The sequence below is a fragment of the Polypterus senegalus genome, chromosome 3 (genome assembly GCF_016835505.1).
Source record: "Polypterus senegalus isolate Bchr_013 chromosome 3, ASM1683550v1, whole genome shotgun sequence".
Classification (NCBI taxonomy): Eukaryota; Metazoa; Chordata; class Cladistia; order Polypteriformes; family Polypteridae; genus Polypterus; species Polypterus senegalus.
Window position 1 is genome coordinate 267,862,105 of NC_053156.1, and position 23,445 is coordinate 267,885,549.

The 23,445-nt window shown below is 38.4% G+C and overlaps 1 protein-coding gene across 3 annotated transcripts in view; it reads left to right on the top strand.

Moving 5' to 3' along the window:
* The window catches only part of zgc:158258 (uncharacterized protein LOC791186 homolog), a 38,717-nt gene extending 15,771 nt beyond the window's left edge, over nucleotides 1-22,946 (top strand). For 2 of the 3 annotated variants that reach the window (XM_039749135.1, XM_039749134.1), the window contains exons 2-4: nucleotides 13,466-13,609; nucleotides 13,699-13,849; nucleotides 19,780-22,946. In XM_039749135.1, the coding sequence (XP_039605069.1) occupies nucleotides 13,508-13,609; nucleotides 13,699-13,849; nucleotides 19,780-21,257 (1,731 nt within the window). In that variant the 5' untranslated portion in view covers nucleotides 13,466-13,507 and the 3' untranslated portion in view covers nucleotides 21,258-22,946. Of the gene's footprint in view, nucleotides 1-12,562; nucleotides 13,347-13,465; nucleotides 13,610-13,698; nucleotides 13,850-19,779 lie in introns of those variants that run through there. The other variant, XM_039749136.1, reaches the window with a different exon arrangement.
* The last annotated feature ends 499 nt before the right edge of the window (nucleotides 22,947-23,445 follow it).

A 23,445-nucleotide genomic window follows, 5' to 3' on the forward strand; every position in this document is an offset into this window, starting at 1 on the left:
AAGACAGCGGGGTGGGAGAAGTTTAGCAGTTCTTGTGGTATGCAAAAAAAAGAGCCTGAAACTAAAATGCCTGGTGAAACCAGGTTTGTGATTACAGGTCTCCTCTGAACAATAGAACTTTATTATTCAAATGAGTGGGGTGCTATCAGCGGGATGAGATTCTTTCCATCTTTGTGAATAATTTAGATAGCTTGTGAAACATGGAGCAAAAGCACAAGGTATCACATCATCTGGACAACCTGGTGGGATTAGTAGACACCGTATAAGCAATATAAGCAACCTGGAATATGCATCCATTGCACTTTCCATTTACTGTAACTCCAAATTCTAAGATTAAAATAAAATCAAGGACAGATTAGTACAATTTAGGAGAGTTTGTTTTATTAGTTTGCGTACTGATTGATTCCTTTTACTTATTTGTTTGGTTTTGTGGCCCTTTATGAAATGGTCTAAATGCCTGGCTAATTATGGATTTTTTAATCAGATTATGCTTTCTTATTGGCAACTGAAAATTGTTCCCCTATGGCATCACTCTGAAGAACCATTTCGGAACCTTTTATTTTTAAGAGTGACGTGTGAAGATAAAGAACTGCTCTGCCTTCAAGAGAAGACTTTTTTTTTTTCTTTTTGGATCAGATGTCCTTTTAAAGCTGTGATTCTTTGCAGGGTTTCTTATTGGCAAATGAACTGGCTGTTGGTAAAGGTACGTTGGGCTGTCAGATAGATGGGGCAAAGGGTATGTCGAGGAGGTAAGGAAAATATGAGATTTGTGCTGATGGTTTTGGGGAAAATGACAAGTGGTGAATATCAGTGTAGGTCTCGAACCTCTCTACTTCAATGGTCATTGTGTGGAGAGCATCCCAGCCTTCAAATTCTTGGGTACCTTCATCTCTCCTGACCTGTCTTGGTCTGCAAATACAAAAGCAGTCATTAAAAGGGCACAGCTGTGACTTTGCTTCCTGAGACTGCTTAGGAAGAATAATCTGGATCAAAAGCTGCCAGTGATCTTTTATAGTGTGGTACAGAAGCTGCACTGAAGCAGACAGCAGGTGGCTTCAGTGTGTCCTCAATATAACTCAGATGATTGTCAGCTACTGTCTGCCCTCCCTTCAAGACTTGTACACTTCCCACTGCCTTGGCAGGGCAAAAAACATTTTGAAGGACCCTTTACATCCTGGTTTTCACCTGTTTGACTTGTTGCCCTCTGGTAGGTGCTACAGGTCAGTCAAATCCAGGACAAACCGACTTGGGGAGTTTCTTTCCCTGAGCCCTAACTACATTGAATCTCAACATGCACTGACCATCTCTCTCACGTGTCTGTCTCTATCCCTATCCCTTCTCTCTCTCGACACTCCTCTGCTCACCTTTTCTTGGATGTACAATAATGTGAAATGATCGTAGTCCAGCACAATATTTGTTCTATGTGCAATATCTACATTCTTTGTGTAATATTCATATCATTGGTAATTTATGTGCAATAATCACAGCCTAGTGCACTATTATTCAGTTTGTCCTGTGTGCAGTATCTTACATCATTAGTGTTCCTTGTGTAATATTCATGTCCTTGGTAGTTCAATTGTTTTACCTGCATGTTGCCAGCAATTAGCATCTATTAATTAGTATTCTTTAAATTCTTTTTATTTAGTGTTTTTATATGCAGCACTGTTACTTGTTTAACTGTTTGTTTTATTTTTGTGGCATCTGAAAGGAGTAGTTGCTCTGTAATTTCATTATACATGATATAATGACAATAAAAGCCTCTAATTCTAATTCACAAGGACTGTTTGGAGTTGGTGGTAGAGACATTGACAAGACTTAAGTGAAATAAAGAACTTTTGAGTGTGGCAGTATATAAGACGGTAGAGTGCTGTATGAATATTTTTGGAGATAATTTGGGGTTTTGGATTCTTTCTAGGGTGGGGAAAGCAATTAACCAGTTGAAGTATTTTTGCCCGACTATTTCATTTGCAAAGAGAGATTTTTCTGCAGCCTATACAGTTTCATATGTGAAATAAGTCAAGTAACAATAAAATGGGGAAAAATGGAACTGCTTTTTAAAAAGGAGAAAAACCTTTATTCCTTTCTAAAAGGAACTCTGCAAAATCCTAATAGCTTTATTCTTCACTGTGTGCTTGTAAACCGAAGTATTCACTTTCCTCGCAAGAAAAGCCCACATTTCTGTTACATCGCACTAACTGCTGTAACTAGTGTTTTAAAATCTGATTTTTGCAGTGGTTTGCTTTCACAGAAAAAGCAAAATACATGTGAAACTGCTGTAATTGTTAAGTTGCTCATTGCATCCCAGTAATGGAAAAAGAGTTCAAGAAATGGATGGATAGATGAGGAATATAGTGCGACCATTTATAAATCAAATTCAGAACCAAACTTTTTTTTAGTTAATGGAGATTCACTTTGCTAACAGCTCACAGCTTTACTCAAGTTATTGAAGGTCATTCTAAATCATGCTTTGGGTGTTAAAATGGGTTTGACATTTACAGCACATTTCATAGTCCTAAGTTCATTTTTTCTATTTTTTCCTCTCCGAATTCCGCTGGATAACTTTACCTTGTTCCTCATAGTTTATCATTTAGTCCTAGGACAGACACCAGCACTGTGTTACATGAGCTTGTACTTGATTTTTCTATCGCACTTTCTCACCCCATACTTGAACGTAGTTTATGGATAGTCATCTTCTGAAGGGCAGCACTATGGAATGCATTGTTACTGCAGGGACCTCCCAGCTTCAGTGTCCTCAGCCTGATCGGCGTGTGTGTGGAGTAGCAAGCATTATCTCTGCGTCTGTAAGTGAGTTTTCCATCATCAACCAAAGATGTAACGGTTTGATTGATGGGGGAGTTTTTGAGTGTGATGGGCCATCACCCTATCCAGGATTGGTTTCTGCCTTGTGCTGCCAGGAAGGACACCAGCTGCACACAACCCTGAACTGATGAAGTGGTTAAGCAAATAGATTCACAGATGATATAATTAAATCATTTTGGGGGAAAAAGGAAGAGTCCTCTAAATGAAGAAGAAATTATTTTGGCATTACCGAGGCTTACTGCTTTGCTGGAGAACCCAATTCTCTAAAGAAATGCAAAGCACATGTTAGCAAAGCAGGTTTCAAACTCTCTTTATTATCTTGGGTTCCGAAAAATTTGGGATTATTCATATTAGCATCTGGATGAAAGCTGAAAAAGGGCTTTAAAATGTATAAATAGGCTTGATCTTCTATGGTACGAATTTTTTCTGGCTTTGAAACTTTGTACTGCTTTGTAAAAGAGGGAAGGGGAACCGAAAAGAGGAAGACGAGTTGGATGCTCAGAAGTGAGATAGAAAAGGACAAATCAATTATAGAAGTATGTCTGTAGCAAACATGAATGCAATCCTGCAAAGGTCACGAGAAGAAATAAAACCAAAGAGAAATCGCAGTGCCCTGCTGCTGAGTGAGGGGTGTTGCAGATGAAAGACAACTGGCTGCTACCCAGAAGGAACTGGTCATTTCTGTGTGCTCGATAAAATATTGTCACAAGATATGTTGGAAACTGTTTTTATTTTTAAACTTTATTGTAGCAAGAAATTGCATCTGGGTGTCCACATTCCAAATTCCTTGATCAATTAAATCAAGTGTGCAAAATTAGCTTTCAGTGTTACTGTATTTAAGCTGCTTTTTTAATGGCACCTAAGAAGTATTGGAGAATGTCAAGCATCTCCCACTGGTTACTGCATTGCACCCATTGCTGTCAGGTATCCCACAACTGCAGATTAGATGAAGTGGGCTCGAAAATGTTATGTAATTTAGGGGAAGATGATGGGAGGTAATGCAAATTCTACTCCGACTTGATACTTGTCTGATTTATTGAAGATTTTGATGCTTTTCCTTTACAGGCCTGTTTTATTTTCTCCTGCACATTTTTATAAATCTTCCTGGAGCCACCTGTGAAAGTAATGGAATCCCAGTGGGCATGGAAACGCCTTCTAAGATGCCATATTGATGTCATTACTAGAATTGCACATTATGAGTGTATATTAGGGTATCTATAAGGGTTACATGAGAAAATATTTGGTTGACCAACCCAAAAACTATACTTTTGCTGGTATTGAGGTTGGGAGCACACACTGGCACAGCGCATTGCCTCACCCACCACATGACAAACCAACTCCGGATTCCAGATTAGGGCCTGAATGCAGCCATGCAAAGAGTGACACCTCGGCACCACACTAGTTCAGATGGAATGGATTTGCTGGTATCCACACCTCATAAATTGGAAAGCAATTTGCTCACTGTAATTAAAGCTCATTCATGTTTTAATTTATTTAATACAAGTAATGCAAGGTATTAAAGTGGCTGATATGCGAAGGGTTGTATATTGTGCAGTGAATCATTGTGTATATTGAGAAAAAATATAGCCGACAGATGTACAAATGCTATTCAGATCTGCCTAGTATAGCCTAGTTAAACAGAAGGAGGGTCTCAGGTTTTCACTGACAGTTCAGCTGCTTTCTGTCAGAATCTTAACAATCTGAGCTGGAACAATTGGACACAAATTGGGTTCCTTTGTTTCATGCTACCTGGCCGAAGAAATGCTTTGGAGAGAAGGAAGACGTGCTGTCTGCTAGCATTAAGCAATGAACAGCAGGGAAACCTGTTGTATTTATTTTCCAAGAGATATGCAAGGCTTTATACACCCTGTGGAATACTTCATTGGGGCAGTGGAAAAAATACAGCAGGTTTGTTTTTATTTAAATTGAAAAAATCTCTAACTGTTTTTAAATTACTTTTATTTTACCTGTTGTGGATCATCTGGCAAAGTTCATCACAAACCTGTGGCGCACATAGGAGTGATCAGAGCGCGTGTAGAAGTGAGAAGACGTAGCTATTTTGTGGCAGGGATCTTCTTACCCTGTCTCTCCATAACTTACTAATCAGTCCATGTCTTGGCTTTCCACATAGCTGAGGGACAGCAGGTCACTTGCTGACATTTTTGCGATCTGTTTTGAGATCTTTTCTGTTCTCAGTGCATCGGATTTTCAAACTGAGGCAGTGAATGAAGCTACTAAAGTTTACTTGTGGTGTTCTGTCATTGGTTCAGTGCAGAGCTGGTTGCATTGTTGCTTGAAAATTTGGCAAACAACACAGGGAAACTTCTACCATCAAAATATTGGCAGGTTTGACAAACACCTTAATTTTATTTAATAGAAAATCAGCTTATCGTGACAATGTGTTGCATGCTGTTTGGACTTGTCGTTTCACTGTATTCTGTACATGTGACAATATTATTAGTACTCCTTTTTTTTTTAATGCATATTTTCCCTGACCTCTTGCAATTCTGATATTGAGACCCTGAATGGCTATCTTTGCATTCTACCATCCATGAACACCCCTAGTTGTGTGTGTCTGTTTGGTTTCGGCCTGTATTATCATGCAGGATGTAAGATTTATATTAAAAACCTTAGTTTTCTCTGTTCATATCATCACAGCTCATCATACAAGCCCAAATGTATGCTTTTCATCATCCATCCATCCATTTTCCAACCCGCTGAATCCGAACACAGGGTCACGGGGGTCTGCTGGAGCCAATCCCAGCCAACACAGGGCACAAGGCAGGTACCAATCCTGGGCAGGGTGCCAACCCACCGCAGGACACACACAAACACACCCACACCAAGCACACACTATGGCCAATTTAGAATCGCCAATCCACCTAACCTGCATGTCTTTGGACTGTGGGAGGAAACCGGAGCGCCCGGAGGAAACCCACGCAGACACGGGGAGAACATGCAAACTCCACGCAAGGAGGACCCGGGAAGCGAACCCGGGTCTCCTAACTGCGAGGCAGCAGCGCTACCACTGCGCCACCATGCCGCCCGCTTTTCATCATAAACCTTTAATAACTATTTCAGGTTTGCTTTTTCTTCAAATTCTGTCCTCATGACTCATTACACATGAAATGCAGCAAAAAAATAATTTATTACTGCGGTGAAGAAAAGTGTGTCAACATGAACATCCTTTGCTTATGTTTAAAGAATTCAATGTACACGTAGCGCCTCCTTCAGTTTACTTGTTTGTAAACCCCAGGAAGGAATCAGTTGGCCATAGTTTGTGATGTTAGTGGGAAAGCAGGAATAGTTGTGAATTCAATCCAAAAAAAAAAAAAATTCTTTCATATTTAGAAAAGACATTCCCCTAGCGTTGTCTTCTCTGACGTCATGTTTAGTTTTCTGTTTTCATCCATCCATATGAGAGAAACTGGCATTACTGAATATCATTATTATTTCAGAAAGCAGATATGAATTGCATCTTGAATATTTTAAGTATTCTTTGCCTCCATTTTCTGTTAATCCGGAATCGGGTATTACAGTTACAAAAAGTGGCTGTCGCCTTCTATTGTATGCCAGTCTATTTCTTGGTAGATTCACAGAAATATTCACACTCTCAGAAACTAGACTGGAATAGCAATGCTAATGTAAAGAGCCAAAGAGGTAGTGGATATTGAGGTGGTGCACTCCTGTTAGTACCTGGGGGTCCACATCAGTGACAGATTGGACTGGTCTTCTAACATAAAGGGACTACATAAGAAAGGGCAGAACGGGCTCTTTTTTTTCTGTCTTTCTTTAGGATACTGTGTTCCTTTAATGAGGGAAGTGACATCCTTCACATCTTCTACAACTCTGATGGCTAGTACAATTTTCTATGCTGTGGTGTGCTGGGCTAGCAACATCAATTCAGGAGAGGTCTACCGAATTAACGTCTAAATTAATGGGTAGACTCCATTATGAGAGACACTCTGGAGGTAGCAGCAAAGGAGCGAATGAAAACAAAACTGAGTGCCATTGTGAACAATCCTGCATATTCTCTATCTGTGACACACTGATGACTTTCAGCCAAAGAATCAGCAGACGTGTCAAGAAATGCAACTAGAGGTCCTATACCAACAGCAATATGTCTGCATAATGCTTCATTTTGACTGGGAGTGCCAGGTCAGGAGTCTTTTTAAAATTTCTTACTTTGTAGTTGTTCTATTGTCTGGCTGGCTGGCAAGCTAGCTTCCGTAAAAAGCCAAATTTCCCTTTGGTGACTTCTTCTTTTGGCTGCTCCCACTAGGGTTACCACAGTAGATCACCTTTGTCCATATCTTTCAGTCCTCTGCAACTTGTTCTGTTACACCCATCACCTGCATGTCCTCTCTCACCACATTCATAAACCTTCTCTTAGGCCTTCCTCTTTTTCTCTTCCCTGGCAGCTCTATCCATAGCATCCTTCTCCCAATATACTCGGCATCTCTCCATTGCACATGTCCAAACCGGCGCAATCTTGCCTCCCTGTCTTGTCTCCCAACAGTCCAACTTGAGCTGACCCTCTAATGTACTCATTTCTAATCCTATCCATCCTCGTCACACCCAATGCATATCTTAGCATCTTTAACTCTGCTACCTCCAGCTCTGTCTCCTGCTTTCTGGTCAGTGCCACCATCTCCAACCCATATAACATAGCTGGTCTCGCTACCATCCCGTAGACCTTCCCTTTCACTCTTACTGATACCCGTCTGTCACAAATTACTCCTGAAACACTCAAATCTGGAGACAAAAAAAAAAAATTCTATTATTTGATTTTTGAACTACTTGGTAAACTGAAGTCCCCAAAAGAAACTCGAAAACAAGGCAAATTGAGCCCTGTAAGACTTCTACACTCAATGCTGTACCTCCACGTAGTTGTTACTGGGGAGGTGTGTGTGTGTGTGTGTATGATATGCATACAAACATGCAAATTATGTTTATAATCTATGTAATTTATAATGAAATATATATAATGTGCATATGTTTGGCATACCTAACATGAGGTTTGCAGTGCAGAAAGCGAGTGGCCGCTCTTGCAATTCCTTCAGCTGTGAGCACTTTGAGGAAATATGAGTGCACACTTCCAACTAATTTCCATTCAATTGAGCAGCCAGTTGCGAGTAAGCCATCTGAGCTAGGGCTATGATTTAAGTAAATGATCTTGGCTTTACTCTGTGTGTGCGTGCATGTATGATTCAGGTTCCACACGACAGTGCAAGTCTGCAACATAAGGAGCTTTAAGGTAGCCCAAGAAGATTAGTGAGCTACCCTTTTCTTTGCAGACAGAGGAGATAAGCCCTCCCATCCAGGGCCATGAAATTGTATATGACTGCGCTTCGACTTTAGACAATATCGGTTTAAGTGCTTTGTCGTCTGGGAGGACTGTTTCCTTTTAGGACATGAGTGGCTCATTATGCTTTACAGCTCTGGGACACGTCAATCAAAGTGGCTGCATTTTTTTAAAATGTGTCCAGGATGTTGTAAAGAAATGAATGAAACTGATATTTCTTTGAAAGACGTCATTTGTTTTTCTGGGTAATTCAAGTGAAGAGATTTAATATATTTTTTTTTGTTGCATTCCTCATAGCATCTCAAGTTTCTTGTATGCACATAAAAGAACTAATGTGAAACCATTAGTTTATATCTTCTTCTCATATGCTCATATTGTGTGTCTTTTTTTAATTTCATTTGTCCTCTTATTCTAAATTTGGTTAACAGCAATAATCTCCAATGTGAGAATGTGGCATCTCCACCCCAGTATTATTCTGACTTGTGCCCACAGAACAATTGCTACCAACAAAATTCCATCCTGGAATAAATTTTATGGAACTGACAAAAATGATTTACAGATGCTTTTTACCTTTCAAGGAGCTGATAGAGAAACTCCAGTTCTCCATTTGGTGTAAGTTCACATTCGGACACTTCTGTTTTCTAGAAATAAAAAACATAAATACAAGAAAGGGATTAACTGATGTACACAGTTTTTCTGAAGCAGTTTTAATTTTTCAATATCAGATGTAGCTGCTTCCTGTCTGGCAACAGTACGTAGCACAGACAGTCAGCCGACAGATAACAGCCCTGATAAGAACATGATGTCCGCATGCGTAAAAGCAGGTTATTCCATTTTAGCACAGCGTCTTTGAGTTAAAGTAGGTGTTTCCGTTTGTCCTGGCAGTGTTACAGTGATAAAACATAAAACACTGCTTCTTAGATTTAAGCAGAGGAACCACAGTACAGGCTTTTAATTCTGAATTAGCCTGACTTTGTTTTTTTTTTGGCATAGTCAACCATGTAGCCAGCTAGTCAACTATAAGCCTACTGACTTGGCTGTAATGTGATTCATTTTTGTGCAATCTTTAAAGTAGCTGTCTATTTTTAACTCGGATTGTGCAACATGTTATCTGTACTGTGCAGTTCGGTAGAGATCGATTTAAGACATAACATAATTGTGACAAATTGGGGAGTGCCACCTGAATAGGTTTCAGTCTTCTAAGTCTTTGAATGACCGCAATAGACCATGCTTTTAATCTAGAAGTCCAGCTGTGACTGACATTTCTTTACTCTGGCTACTTAACAAAACATCACTTTTTCTTTTTTTTTTTTTTCTCCTCTGAGTAGCCCAATAATCAACATTATCTATAATAAAACTAGAGCCGCCATGCAAACTGAATGATTCAAAGTAAACCTGGAACGCTGTTTATATAAAACAAAAAAAAAAAATTGTCAACAATTCTAACAAACCATAATTATCACAGATTTGATTTAAAGTTCGCTCAGGTCAATGGGGATGAAGACTATTGGCTAATCAAAGCGTGCCACCTGTTGGGTGGCCTCAAATGATCAATCAATGCGTAGTTAATGATGAGCAGTTTTTAAAAAATAATCCGTAAGAATTAATGACCAGGAAAGCCGTTGAACTGTTGAATTCTTCTTTCCTTTAGCCCAAGGTATCCAGAGGTCCTTTTCTGCACTACACACACTTACACAAACAGCAGTTGGCCTGGTTTTCCAATGTCATCGTGATATGAGCAGCTAGCCACCCAGTCTTAGCATCATACACTACTTGTGTCCAGTTTAATTATACACAGATGGCAGTGATGGTGGGCAAGCCATTTTTCACTTCAGTGCTGTGACCCGCTGCTTAATAAAATTTTATTCTGCGTATTTTTTTAAACTGCTAAATGTGGAAAAAGGTCCTATTAAAATTGTGTTGATTCTGATGGCACACTATGTCCATTTTAGTTTTGTTGCTGTATGTTATTCTGTATGTTAGTGTTCTGCAAATGGTGGAAAACTGAATGTGCTTGGCCTAAGTATTCAGCTTTACCTAAGCAGCACAAACTTCAATGGCAAAGGTACTGCTTGACTTCGCAGAAGGGATGCAAAAGGCATGCAGGGATAGCAAATCATTCTCAGTCTTACGTGTTTAAGGACCACATGGGTCCATGTACGTGGTTAGCATCCCTAAAGGAATACCACACTCACTCTTATATCTTACATAAAAATGTAGCTTGTAGTGATGGCCGAGAAAAAATTGTAATGTTTTCATGCAGAATGTGAGACAAAAGTTTGATGTAATGCAGCCTAATGGCAATCTGTGCTGCACAACGGCAAATGATGTGAAAAAATGTCCATAGAGGAAAAAAATAGTCTAAATCAGGGGTGGGCAAAATCAGTCCTGCAGGGCCGCAGTGGCTGCAGGTTTTTGTTCCAACCCAATTGCTTAATAATGGCGCCTTTCCACTGCATAGTACGGCACAGCACGGTTCAGTACAGCTCACCTTGGTTCGGCTCAGTTCAGCTCGGTTTGCGTTTCAACTGCAGTTTATTACCGCTTTAGAGTGGGCGGGATTATTCACGTGTCGTTTATAGTTGCGCCGCCTCTACTGCCGTGACATCATCGTAAACGCGCCACAAGCGACCTCCTGAAAAACTTTTTCATTCCGCGTCGCCCCGTCCAGCTCTCGCTGGATCCGCTCCTCGGCTACCAACGAGAGGAACGTCTGCACTTCCTCAATAGACCACGAAACAGCCATTTTTGGTTAAAACAAAATGGTGCGTCCGAACCTTCGCTGGCTGTGCTAAAAATCTAGCGGGTCTGTTGTGTCTCGTGTCGCAAGTTCAGTGACGCAGTAATGACGATTTTCTCCGGCCAATCAGTGACCAGCAGAGTTTACACGTCACGTTTTGGTAACGGTTCGGCGCGCTTGGAACCTCGGCTGAGGTGGTACTAAAAAAAGGACCAGGTACCAGGTACTGTTCCCAGTGGAAAACCCCCCAAAAGTGAGCTGAACTGAACCGTGTCGTGCCGTACTATGCAGTGGAAAAGCGCCATATGAAGCACTTCTTGCTAAAGTAACACTTGTGCTTCACTTTAGTTGTCTCGCTCGTTACGATTCTGAACCCTTATTGCTTGTTTTAGTCTTAAACAGCTGTTCTCTTGGTTTTTAGTGGCTTTTTATTAGCAATAAAATTCAAATGACAAAAGAAAGCAGCTTTTCTCCATTTAGCTTGTTACCATTTACACCTGTGTTTGTGTCATGCACTATTGGCTTTAATTAAATACTTGGAAGGAAAGTAAAGAGAAAAAAGTGAAAGATTGAGTATTACTCCATTTTAGCCTTCAAATCATTTAGATGATATCCTTACAAAGGGGAAGAACATCTAGGATATGAGAATGGCCTGATATGGCAGAGTTAAAGCACTAACAAGCCATCAAATTAAATTCTTGGCACGGATTGTTTTCTAATTAAGCAACTGGGATGGAGCAAAAACCTGCAGCCTCTGTGGCCCTCCAGGACTGAATTTGCCCACCCCTGCTCTAAATGTTACTTGTGTTTGCATAATCCATATGCTCCAACATACAAGACACTTGCATCTTTTGGTAAAATATTAGCAACCGTTACTGCCAGAAAAAGTAGCGTTATTCTAAAAAGGAAAACGCACTCCCATAATTCTGTGCTTTTGAACTGAAGACCTGCTTCTCTCCTTCATTCATTGCTCAATAGTCTTGCATTCTAGAAGTAACTGTTAATAATATTTTAGTAAAAAAATAAGTGTTCTGCACATTTTGAGGATATGATTGGATAACGAACACATGGATTATACTTCACAAATAATGTGAGAATTTTTTTTTTCTGTTTTTCCCCATGGACGTGTTTTGACTTCGTTTGCTGTTGTGTAACACTGGTTGCCATTGGGCTCTATTATATCAGAAACATTTTTCTTTCATTCTCCATGAAAACACGAGATTAAAAATTTTTCTCTCAGCCATCACTTAAAATTACATGTGGTAAGTAACATAGTTTTTGGGTGGAGTGTTTTTAAAAGTTTAAAGACTTGGCAAAGACCTCAGCAGTTTGTTTCTTAGGCCTCATTTATTTTTCTTTAGCGTAATATTTTGTAAAGCTTATTTGGAGCCTTTCAGTAGTCAAATACCTTCCTCTGTATATTAAAAGATATTCTGGTAATACTGGCATGAATGTAGTGAACACTGGCCATGTCTGACAATGGGTGCTTTATCCTAAAGCCCGGCCCTTGCTAACTTTTACATTTCATTTTTAGGGTTTCCTCTTTCCCAATTTCAAATTCGAAGCATTACTGCTTTAAGAAAATGCCACGTGTTTTGCTGTATAAGGCTGTGATGTGGTTTTTTTTTTTTTGTTTTTTTTTTGGCAGTTTAATTAGATGAAATGAAATACATTTTCAGCAAGAGAAAATTCTGTTTTCCTTCCCCAAATGTGCTGCATTTGGGAAACAATAAAATAATTCTATAAAACATGTATTTCTTGAGATTTATATTTGCAATGCTAATAACTGTACTAACTCCAAAAGTGGTCGAATCGTGTCCAGGGATACCTAATGTGTGTAAATTCATTGAAAAGTACGATATATATAGGAAAAGTAAAATTATAGTGTTCCCTGATTACAAATTCTTCTTAAATACAAAAATATAATAAATGAAATTGCTGTTCTGTGTGGATTTCATCACATATAGCTGCTTTGACATGTTGCTCAGCTAGCCTCTGGTTTGTGGTATTTAGTTCCATAAGTGGTACAGATAATGGTGACTCTGTCATTGATATGGCACCTTTAACTGAAGATATTAGTGCAAAGCAACCAACTTAGAAAAGCTGTACTCTTATTTTGTGTTGGTTGGATAGTTGGCTTAAATAACCTAATTGAGGTCACGGTACGTGAAAGGGTTGCCGTTTACAAATAGGGCTTTGTTCTTTCGCAGAGAAAGCTGCAGTGGAGCTAGCAGCAATCCTTTGAGCTCTCATGGGTGCTAAAAAAAGACCCACAGGTCAGCCCACGCATATAAACAAAGCAAGCGCTTCATTTTATTTACTTTTTTTATAAAGTGATCTTTGTGTGCGTTACAAAGATCACATATTGAATTTGTCTGGTTTACAGGTGCCGCACTTCTCAGTGTCTCAAATGTAGCAACTATCTTTTCTTTTATGTTCTTCCAGTTTGAGATTTTTAGGCTGCTTGATTTAACAATTCAGGTAGTGATAGCTTTCAAATTAAACCGATGTATAAGCTCATTATCATTGTAGATTAAATAAAACGTTTTTTTTTTTTTTTTTCTTTGACTAATGGGAAGAACTTTTCCTCTTTGTTCTAGAAGGAAGTCGGCCTCTAACCGCACCTTCCCTACCTGTTCCTGATGCCGAAAACGGATAGCTGGCCAATGAACGGCATCACCAGATTGAGTGGCACAGGTAGTTGTGACAGTATGGCCAGCCTCAGCTCAAGCCATTCCACCATGGTAGGTCTTTCTGTTTTTTTTCCTTATTTTAATTTCTGAAGTAATGTTTCTTTCAGCCTGTAATAGCTGATTTTTATAACCTCTTGCAGAGTAATGAAAGCTTGGAGTATCTGTCTCCTGAGGAGAGAGCGTGCCTTATGTTTTTAGAGGAAACCATTGACTCCTTGGATACAGAGTCGGACAGTGGATTGTCAAATAGTGAGAGCGATGGAGTTGACTTAGGAAGGAGCAAGTTCAAGGGTTAGTATTACCACAGTGTTCTGCTGTTTCAGTGTACTTTTTCTCTGTCATCTTTTACTGATCTAACTTCCAGTACATGTCTCTCAGCCTTAGTGTTCTCTTGACCATTATATCTGCACTGGAAAGTTTTCTTTGTCTCTTCGAATATGGACAATGTGCATTGTAACTTAAGTTGATAGAAAAAAAAATGGCTGCGATTAAATATCGGAAGTAATAACTGAAAGTGTAAATTATCAGTTTGTGTAAAAGAATACAAAAAAGAGGCTATTTAGTATAGTATAATTCTAAATCACTTATAAATAAACTCTCCATATACATATATGACTTTACTGACATATAAACAGTATCGAACTCCTCCACGCACTCGGTGTGTTTCTTTTACGACACTGGCAACTCTGCTAATGGACGCTATGTAGCCAGCTTATAATGAAGAAGCTTTGGTTAGGACCACTGAGTGAGAACATGCTGGTTATAGACATTTGGAAAAAATAAATAATAGAAAATCCCACTTATGAAGAACAAAAAAAAATTAAAAGCTATACATAATATGTAAGGCTAAACAATTTTCAGACAATTTTGTATCGTTTATTAGTTACTCTAACAAGAAGCTCCATTATGCAAACCACAGAATGATGATTTGTAGTTTTAACAGCATTCCCTCTTGAGATCTGTCACTTTGTTTTACATATCATGGCAGCTGTATTGAAATGTAACTTTCTTTTTCCTAGCCATTTCATATTGGTGTCAGTTTGAACATTAGAACAATCTAAAGGAGAACAAGCCATTCAGCCGAATAAAGCTTGCCAGTCCTACCCACTTATTTCTTCCAAAAAAAAAAAATCATCAAGTCGAGTTTTGAAAGTCCCTAAAGTCTTACTGAAAATCCCTAAAGTCTTATTGAAAGTCCCTAAAGTTTTAGCCAACAGTAAGCCAACAATAAAGATAAATTTCACAAGAAATGACCACCACAAACAGAAACCTGGTTAGAAGTCCATCAACTTGGCCAATAAAGTGGATGGCTTTATTTTTAAATTCATTTATATCTACCTCGATAGCACTGAAAGTCCGATAACTATCTTGAGCAGGACGCTAATCTATCACTGGGCCCATTCTCATACTCGCACTGGCTCAATCTGAAATCACCCATCATTCTATCTAGCAATTCTTCCTGGAGGAAAAACCAAGACAGGAATATGGCCGGGTGTGTGTGATTTGATCCCAGGACACTGGATCCATGAAGCACTACCTACTCTACCAGTTTTTCTTTTTGAACTGCACTGTTTTAACATTCTGCATACAGTGGTAAGGTCTTACAGAGGCAAATATCCTTCCATTTGAGGGACTCTGTTAAATGTCTAGATAAATATCGTCCCATGAAACTGCACACTTGTAGTGGAATGTTTTTATGGTGCTAGTTCCAAGGTCTAAAAATTATTCTGCATCACATTTCTTCCTGTCTATTTGTTATATAGGACTATAAGAGTGTGACTTTATAAATCATGGGAGTTCATTTTTAATATTTATAAAAAATCATATATAATGGAATCTAGTGTTTCCTGGCAGTGAAGGATCAGGCGAGTATTGACCCAGTTGCTTAGACTTTAAATGATATACAAGACATTTTCTGGTAAGATAGGATTAAGAACATTGCAGATGATGGATATGTTTTAAAAGAAAGCTACCTGTGCTCCCACACCACCTGCATCTCTGGGTGGACGCATACTAGTTATTTTTCTGAGGTGGATTAAAGACCTTCTGCAGCCTCTACCAGCCAATGTTCAGCAAGCTTTCAAAATTTTATCTGTTAGTCAAGATAAGGTGAAATTTCTGCATACTCTTCCAAAGCAAAAGGCACCTGGTTGGTCATCCATGTTAAACACAACTGCAGATTAACCTTTTGCCTGTTCTGCCGAGCATGCTTAGCCATCTATTGAGTTTCCAAGTGGCAGCCTTTGACTGGAACCAAGAAACAAACTGTGGTCTACAAGGTTGAAACCGTGTACATATTTCCAATGTATATTGAAATGTAACATTTTTACTTTGTGTAATATCTTACATTTACTTAACATTACATTTCATCTGCCATAAGTCTTCTCAAACCTGTATTCTGTCCATCTCCCCCTGTAATGATTCTGTCGATTCTACATTATCTGCCCTTCCCTGTACTTTACTGTCATCTGTAAAATTGACCAGCTCATCATTTGTATGTCTAACCAAATTGTTTTTATATATTAAAAAGAACACCAACCCCAGAACTAATCACTGCGGGACACCATTTTTAACATCACCTACTTCTGAAAAAGTTCCTTCCGCCATAGCCCTTTGTTCTTGGTGCCTAAGTCAATTTTGTACCCACCTGTACACTGCACTGTGAGGATAACTCATTCACTACAGCTTTTTTACTGGCAAATATCAAGAAATAAAAAATGAATGAAATGAAAATAACAATCTTTTTAAATTTTATATCTGGTTAACCAAACCCGGGGGTTGGCGAGCGAAGCGAGCTGGTGGTCATTATCAAGGTACATAATGTCACATTCATCTGATCATACTCTTTCATTGCTAGAATTCTGAATGCTAGTGAAATGCAGTCACTACTCTGATCCCATGCATTCTGTGGACATTGATTTCTTTGCACATTCCAGAGATATACAAGTTTGGTTAATAAATAACTGTAAACTGAACCAGTCTGAGTGAATAAGAGTGACTGCTTGAGTGTGCCTTGTAACCGAATGGTAAGGTGTGTCATTCAGCAGTGACTGCTAATGGAATGGGCCCAGGTTCAGCATGATGGCCTAATCAGAAAAAATGATAAAAAAAACTAACAAGTAAATGCATTCATTACCCTGTGAGACTTTTATTTTCAATTTTTGTTTGCATTCTACATTTTTTTTTATCAAGTTTTTACTTTTATATGATGAGTTGGGTTATTGCATTTGCTTTTCTTGTTGCACTATGTCACTTGAAAATATGGTGAGGGGAGTGATATGCTGTTAAGTTTTTATACATATTTTTATAGTGTTGAAGTGTACAGCATATTTAAGGAAATTGGTCTCCTAATGTAACAGATATACAATACAGCATAAGCTAATTAAGCCCCAGAACTCACTATCCTGTAATCCGGAACTGCTATTCCGGAGTAATAATTATAGTCTCTGGCTCTGTTGTACCATCAAAGCTGTTTACCAGACTCCTATACTTGAAATTCAGAAGTCCAAAATCCATCAGCAGAGGCTGTCACTAACTGGAAGACTGCAGTCTTTCCCCTAATTTTAGTAAGAATCAAGGAGCCAGTCATAAATAAGTTTGTATTCATTTTCAGTGGTTGATATTGTAACGTTTTCACCATTCTGTAAGAAACATACAGATAAGTATTTCAATATACTAAGTACATGTGACAAAAAATCGGAACTTGAAACCACAAACTCAGTTTTTTTGTAGCTTTTGAGTGTTTCTAATTGCTGTTCCGTTGCTATCAGCCTGCTGTTAGTTTCATGTGACAGTGAGATCTGGGCATTGGGTAAAATGGTTTTGGTGAGCACTGTTTCCCTTAAAATATATAATTTATAATAAAGTTTTTAAGACAAGGCCATTTGAGTCCTTTACATGTATCTTGAGGCAGTGTTTCTCCATAGTAAGCGGATTTCTTCAGTAAAATGGTGAGAGGAACTCAATAACTGATCCAAGGGATTCAGTTAAGCCAACCATCTGTACTGTATTTGTACCAAGACCGCCAACTGTCTCTAATTCTGGTGCACTGGAAAAAAAGTCTGCTTTTAGTTTTGTAAAGCACTCGAAACAAAACTAATCATATCAAAATCCAACTTAGTAACTCAATGAATCCTGCCAAACAAAGGCAAATTCTGTTTGGAGGAAATTCAGAGCCATTGTAATTTAAAATCCTGGAAGAATGGGTGATTAATATGGATTAATGAAAAGTGGTGCAATCAAAAATTAATTTCAAAATGAATTTATCTTCAGTGATTATTTAACATAGAATATTAACACACTGTTTATTTTATCTTATGTATTTTTCATAGTTGAATAAGGGAAAAAGGAATGGTGAAATATGATTTGGGTTGACGAGATGCAATAAATATTTTAGGCAGCAAATGAGTTGACAATGCAGTTTGCTCAACTACTAAACTGGATATCAGAACTTTTTACAAAACATAAACATTATGACCATCTTTCAATTGAATCTGAGGCACACTTTTATTTTATGTGACTTAAATGAGTGAACTGCCAGAATTCTATAAATTGACTTGTGCCTTTTCTAGACTTAGCATATGTTTCTTGGGTTTATCACTCATTGCGCTGGTATGTAAAAAGTATGTTCTCTCAAAGGTATGCACTGTGAAAGGAAAAGAATGTTGTTCTGCAGGGGTTAGGCTGTCAAGCATTCAGCAGAAAGAGAGGGAGCTTTCATATCAGTTTGACAACAGCCACAGTCAGCTGCACATTCCATATTTATTTGAATCAGGCCTCTAGAAGTTGCATTATGAAGGAATGGTGCCATCTTGTAGAGCTTGATCCCATATTTGATTGCTGGTAGGGGTGCCATCTGTGAGGAGTTTGCATATTCTCTCTGGTGTTCCTCTAACAACCCTGATTTGTTTCCAGAGTCAAAAAAGAGGAAGTTATGTTGGTTAATGTCTTGCTCTGTAAATGTGAGGGTGCTGTGAAGAATGTTGATGTGAGAAGAACAACAGATTAATTGATGTTAATAAGTTGGCAGATTAATCAGTTTTGCATTTGGCTATGCCAGTAATTGAATCATTTGCTAAAGCTCACAATTTATTTTTCCTTACTTTCATCTGTAGGAGGGTTTTATGTGCCATTTAGATTTATATCAAGGTAACTGAAGCACACTTGTATTAAGAAACAGAATAATATAAACACAACGATTATAGAAATATGATACCTTCATAAATATCAACATAGAAGACAGGATGCAAGAAATACGATGCAGACAAGCATGTTACTTAGGAGAGGCTGGCTGATTACTGACTATTTAGAGTTCTAATTTATCAAGGTACATATAAACAATTTTATGATGCCAAGGCTTTAAGGATGCTGTGTGGAGCTGCGTTTGTTACTCCAGGTTCAAGTAGGGGACTCTGCTTGCACTGGAGGGTGCTCTTGGTTTTTATTATGTGGTTCTTTGTCCATTGTGTGTGGTGTGATGTTTCTGTTAATCTCTTTGCTGTGTCCCCCAATTTCATAGAAATCTTTCATCTTTCTGACACGAGTATTGGCACTGAACTACCCTTCTTGAAGCAATGCTACTTCTCAAATAGGGCTCAATCACTGGCACACAGCTTGGCTTAGAAAAGTGCATCTTGGAGCTAGTTTATGGCATCCAGCCCCATGGCTCTATGAAGAGTAAATTGTATGTCAAAGAATGTTTGTGAAGTTTTTCCTTCACAGATAATGAGTTAATTTTCTCCCCAAAGGAAAGCAGATCATCGGATTTTAGCTCCGGAAAAGAGAGTGATTTTGTTCACTTTCAACTCCAAAGAGACAGGAGTGATGAGTACACCTAGTTTTGAAGAAATCACTCTGGTGATTGGATCAAGGCCCAGAGCTGACCAAAGTGTCGGTAGAGCTGCAGTTCAGCCGTTCACTTTAGTATTCATTCTGGAATGCAGGTGGGATGATGTCATTGACTTTCTAAATTCCTGTCAAATCTGTGGTCTTAACACTCCTTGTGTGCCACTAAAACACTATCAGAATGGGCTATGTCCAATTTGGCTTACAATGTCTCTTGTGTTCAGCTAGTGTTCATTCTAGCATTGGCTCCTTGAAAGTTAAGAAAATGACTTTTATTTCCTGATTTCAGATTTCCACTTTGTTGAATTTTTATTTACATTTTCTCACATCATCCATTATAATGCTGTATACTAAACATTTTTTTTTCCTTTATTTAGATGTTTATGGAAATAGTCACACAGCAGCATCACCCCAGGGAAGCAGAAGCAGTCTCCAGTCTGACTTATTGGTGTCTGGGAAGAAAGCTGATGCAGTAAGCACCAGGGATACTTCCTCTTCTAAAATGCTTCCAACCTCCAGTGAATTAACTGAAAGGGACCATTCTTCAGGTGGAAAACCAAAGATCACAACTCGAGAGTTAAGTCGCAATGCATTGAATGTGTCAGATGTTATTCCACCACCACCACCACCATTTTTTAGAGATAATGTGGAGAAAGCAGTGATAAACGAAAATATTCAGAGGTCACCTTTTTCCAAAGAGCTGCACCAAAAACCCCAAGAGATTTCAAATGTTTCTTTCAACAAAAGTGAAGTCTTGGCAAAGCGGACCAGTGTTGCTTCCAGCCAACCTTTGACTTTAGAAGGACTAAGTAGATTAAGGGAGCGAGCAAGTATCAAGAAGCCTCCCCCAAATCCAGCAGAAATAAACAAAGTCCTCCCCACTCAAAACATAACCGTATCTACTCTGCCTCCAGGCCTCAGTGTAAAGGAATCTGTGGCTCCTATTTCTATGGCTTCAGTTGCTCCTCATAAAAAGGAAGAAGCCCATGAACCTCAGACAAGGAGCCCCCCACCTACTGCTCCAAAGCCAAAGAAATTCCCTCCAAATATACAGTTAAATACATCAATAGGAACTGGACATTTATCAAACCATGAAATCCACAGCAGAGCATGGAAAGAGCAAACTAGCCCAAATCTGGGATCCCCAACTGAGGGTATTCCAAAACCATTAGCTACTAGTGACCCACAAAAATCAAGAATTGAAGCCCTAAAGAAACTTGGATTACTTAAACAGAACTCTGATTCACAGCTGAAAGCAGAGCTTGGCCACCCTCTGAAACATCACAGGTCAATGGAGGCTTTACCTGTTGGACAGATATCTCTTGGAGACTTTCCAAAGCCCAAGCCATTGCCCGAAGGCCGTGTAGACAATGCAGAGACAGAGTTCTCACATAGTCACAGTATGCGCCCTCGCTCAGGAACAGACCTGCGTACAATCAAACAAGAAAACCTTTTTTTCAGCAAGTCTGCAAACTTCAAATCTGTAACCCTGGAACGCTCAGGAATGGGTCTGGCCAGCTACATGGCTAATAAAGCGAACCAGACCAACCCTCCTAAAACTAACTCCACTGCTGCCAAACCTGTTTCAGATACTTCATTGCAAAGCTCCCTCCGGAACTCCAGACCTCGCCCAGCCTCCCTTGGAAATGGAAAGGATTTTGACCTTCAGGAAGGGGACATACAAAAAGAGGAGATGAAGTTGAACTCAAAAATAGTAAGGAAATCTTATCCTGCTCCACGAGTCCCTGAAAAGACGCAGCATTTTCTGACTAACAGTATCCAGATCACGCCAAAAACTTCAACAGAAGAGGATAGGAAGGTAGCTCTGAGAAAGCTCGGGTTGTTGAAAGACTGAGAGATTTCTAGGAAATTGGAATTGTATTTATTGTAAAGTAGCCACAATTTAAATAAATCACTATTTTAATAAAAGTACTTTCAAGGACCAAAGAAATATGAGATATACCACCTGAAGTATAATCTAAATCTTAATGAACTTGACCATTTTGGTTTGACTATTTTGAAGGGGTAACCAGCATGTTATGACTGAGATGTTGGATTTCTGCTGCTAGTGGATTACTGTAACGTGAAGAAACCTGCTGAGTAGAAGCAATTGGGTTACTTTTTGTTTCTTGTTCTGAAACTCTGTGTTCCAACTGTTGGAAAATGTGACAATTTCAAGTTCAGCTAGATTTTACATTTTGTTTGTCATTATACCCTCTTACTCCTCCTTGGTTGTACGTGAAAACCCTTTGATTGGGGAGGGGGTGGAATCAACAGCATTTGTCCATTTTCTTGTACAGTATGTTTCTTTTGCAATTTAAATGTGTATTTTTCCAGTACTTTGCTTTGAATATTTTCCCCACTTTCTATAAAGCAAGGTTTTTCTTGACATTTATCACAGAAGCACATCTACTAGTTTAACATTAAAGGGGTTAATATGATTTTTAATGGCACCTGCAATAAAACAATGTGACTTTCGTGACTGTAAAATATAATCAATATTGTAAAGCTAAAAGCTGTAATGAAATCCCCCTGCTGTAAAATATAATCTGTATTGTAAAGTTAATAGGTATAGCTTTAATTACCTCACTCTCTTTTGAATGCTGTTTTCAGGTAATGATATAATAGACATTCTAGCGTCTCTTAGATTCATTCACGTTTTCCTGAAATTTTTAAAATGTACTGTATGTGAAATAGTGGGCAAAAATACTGCTTATAAAATACTGTGCATTTAAAAAAAATAGCACATCTGCAGTCTTTCAGAGAGAAGTGGACTCTGTGGTTTGAGATTTTTCACTGATCACCTCTTCATGTTTTGGCTGACTATTTTGGGAATAACATACAGTACAACTGCTTCTCTGCCCGTTTTTTTTTTTTTTTGCATAATGGACACCACTATTTCTCGCCTTTAAAACACATTTTTGTGAGTCTTGCTTCAGCTCAAAAGCTCTAATAAATATTTATCCAATCAGAAGTATTCTGAGCTATTCTTTTAGGTTTACTTCCTGTTCTTGTTGGGGATGAACCCCAACAAGAAATCTGCATTTCTGTTTTTCAGATGTGCCTGTCCTTGTTTAATTCACCAAAATAGCCGTGAAGACCGGCCATTAAACACCGATATATATGAAGGAATGTGAAATTGGGATACATCATAAAACCAATGACTTTGTTACACTAATTATCCTTTACTTTCTACAAGTTAGGCATACAATTTTTACATGAAAGTGAGGCTTCATTTTTTTTGTTCAGAAATAAATATATTGCATCTTTCAAATTGCCAAATAAATCAGACGTGGGTTTGAATTTGGCCTGGTCTTTGCATGTATGGAGTTTTATACTACATCACAAAGAAGAGTGTCTTCATATGAATGTATGTTGGGTTTTTGTTCAGAAATGGAATAGATGGAAGAATTATCACCATGCAGTAATTCAATTTTCAACACCAAGTATTTCACTTAATTTCACTTAATTACTAAACAATCAAAAGTAATTTTTAAATGAACCCATACAATACAGTGTAAACTATTAAAAAACTTTAAACTCCTTATGACTAATTCAGTTATGTTCAACCATTTACTGTATACTGAAGGTTTATATTTGACAAACTGATGGTATTTGTCTTGCTGCATATTAACACATTAAATATACAGGACTATTTTAATTTCAACAGCATGAATGTGCATTTTTATGATATTTGCAGTGTTACTCAACAACTTTAAATATTTCAGTAAACATTTCTGATTTTATTTCTTAAGTTTATTGTAAGCTTACTTCATTTTCAAAGACTTTTGCTTTATTTCCCCTATTTCTCATTTCAAAGGGAATATGGCCTTTGTTGAACAAATGGAACACGCTTAAAGTTTTTAAATTATCTATTTCATTTTGGAAAAATCTTTTCTCTGGTCCTTTGTTGATGATCATTGTGGTCTTGCTCACTTTATCCACACTGCCACATAAATTTCTGCTTACTAACCCTATGGAACTGCATTTGTCAGTACAAACGAGACAGCAAGAGCTGTGCTTTGAGTTCATGCCAGAGACTG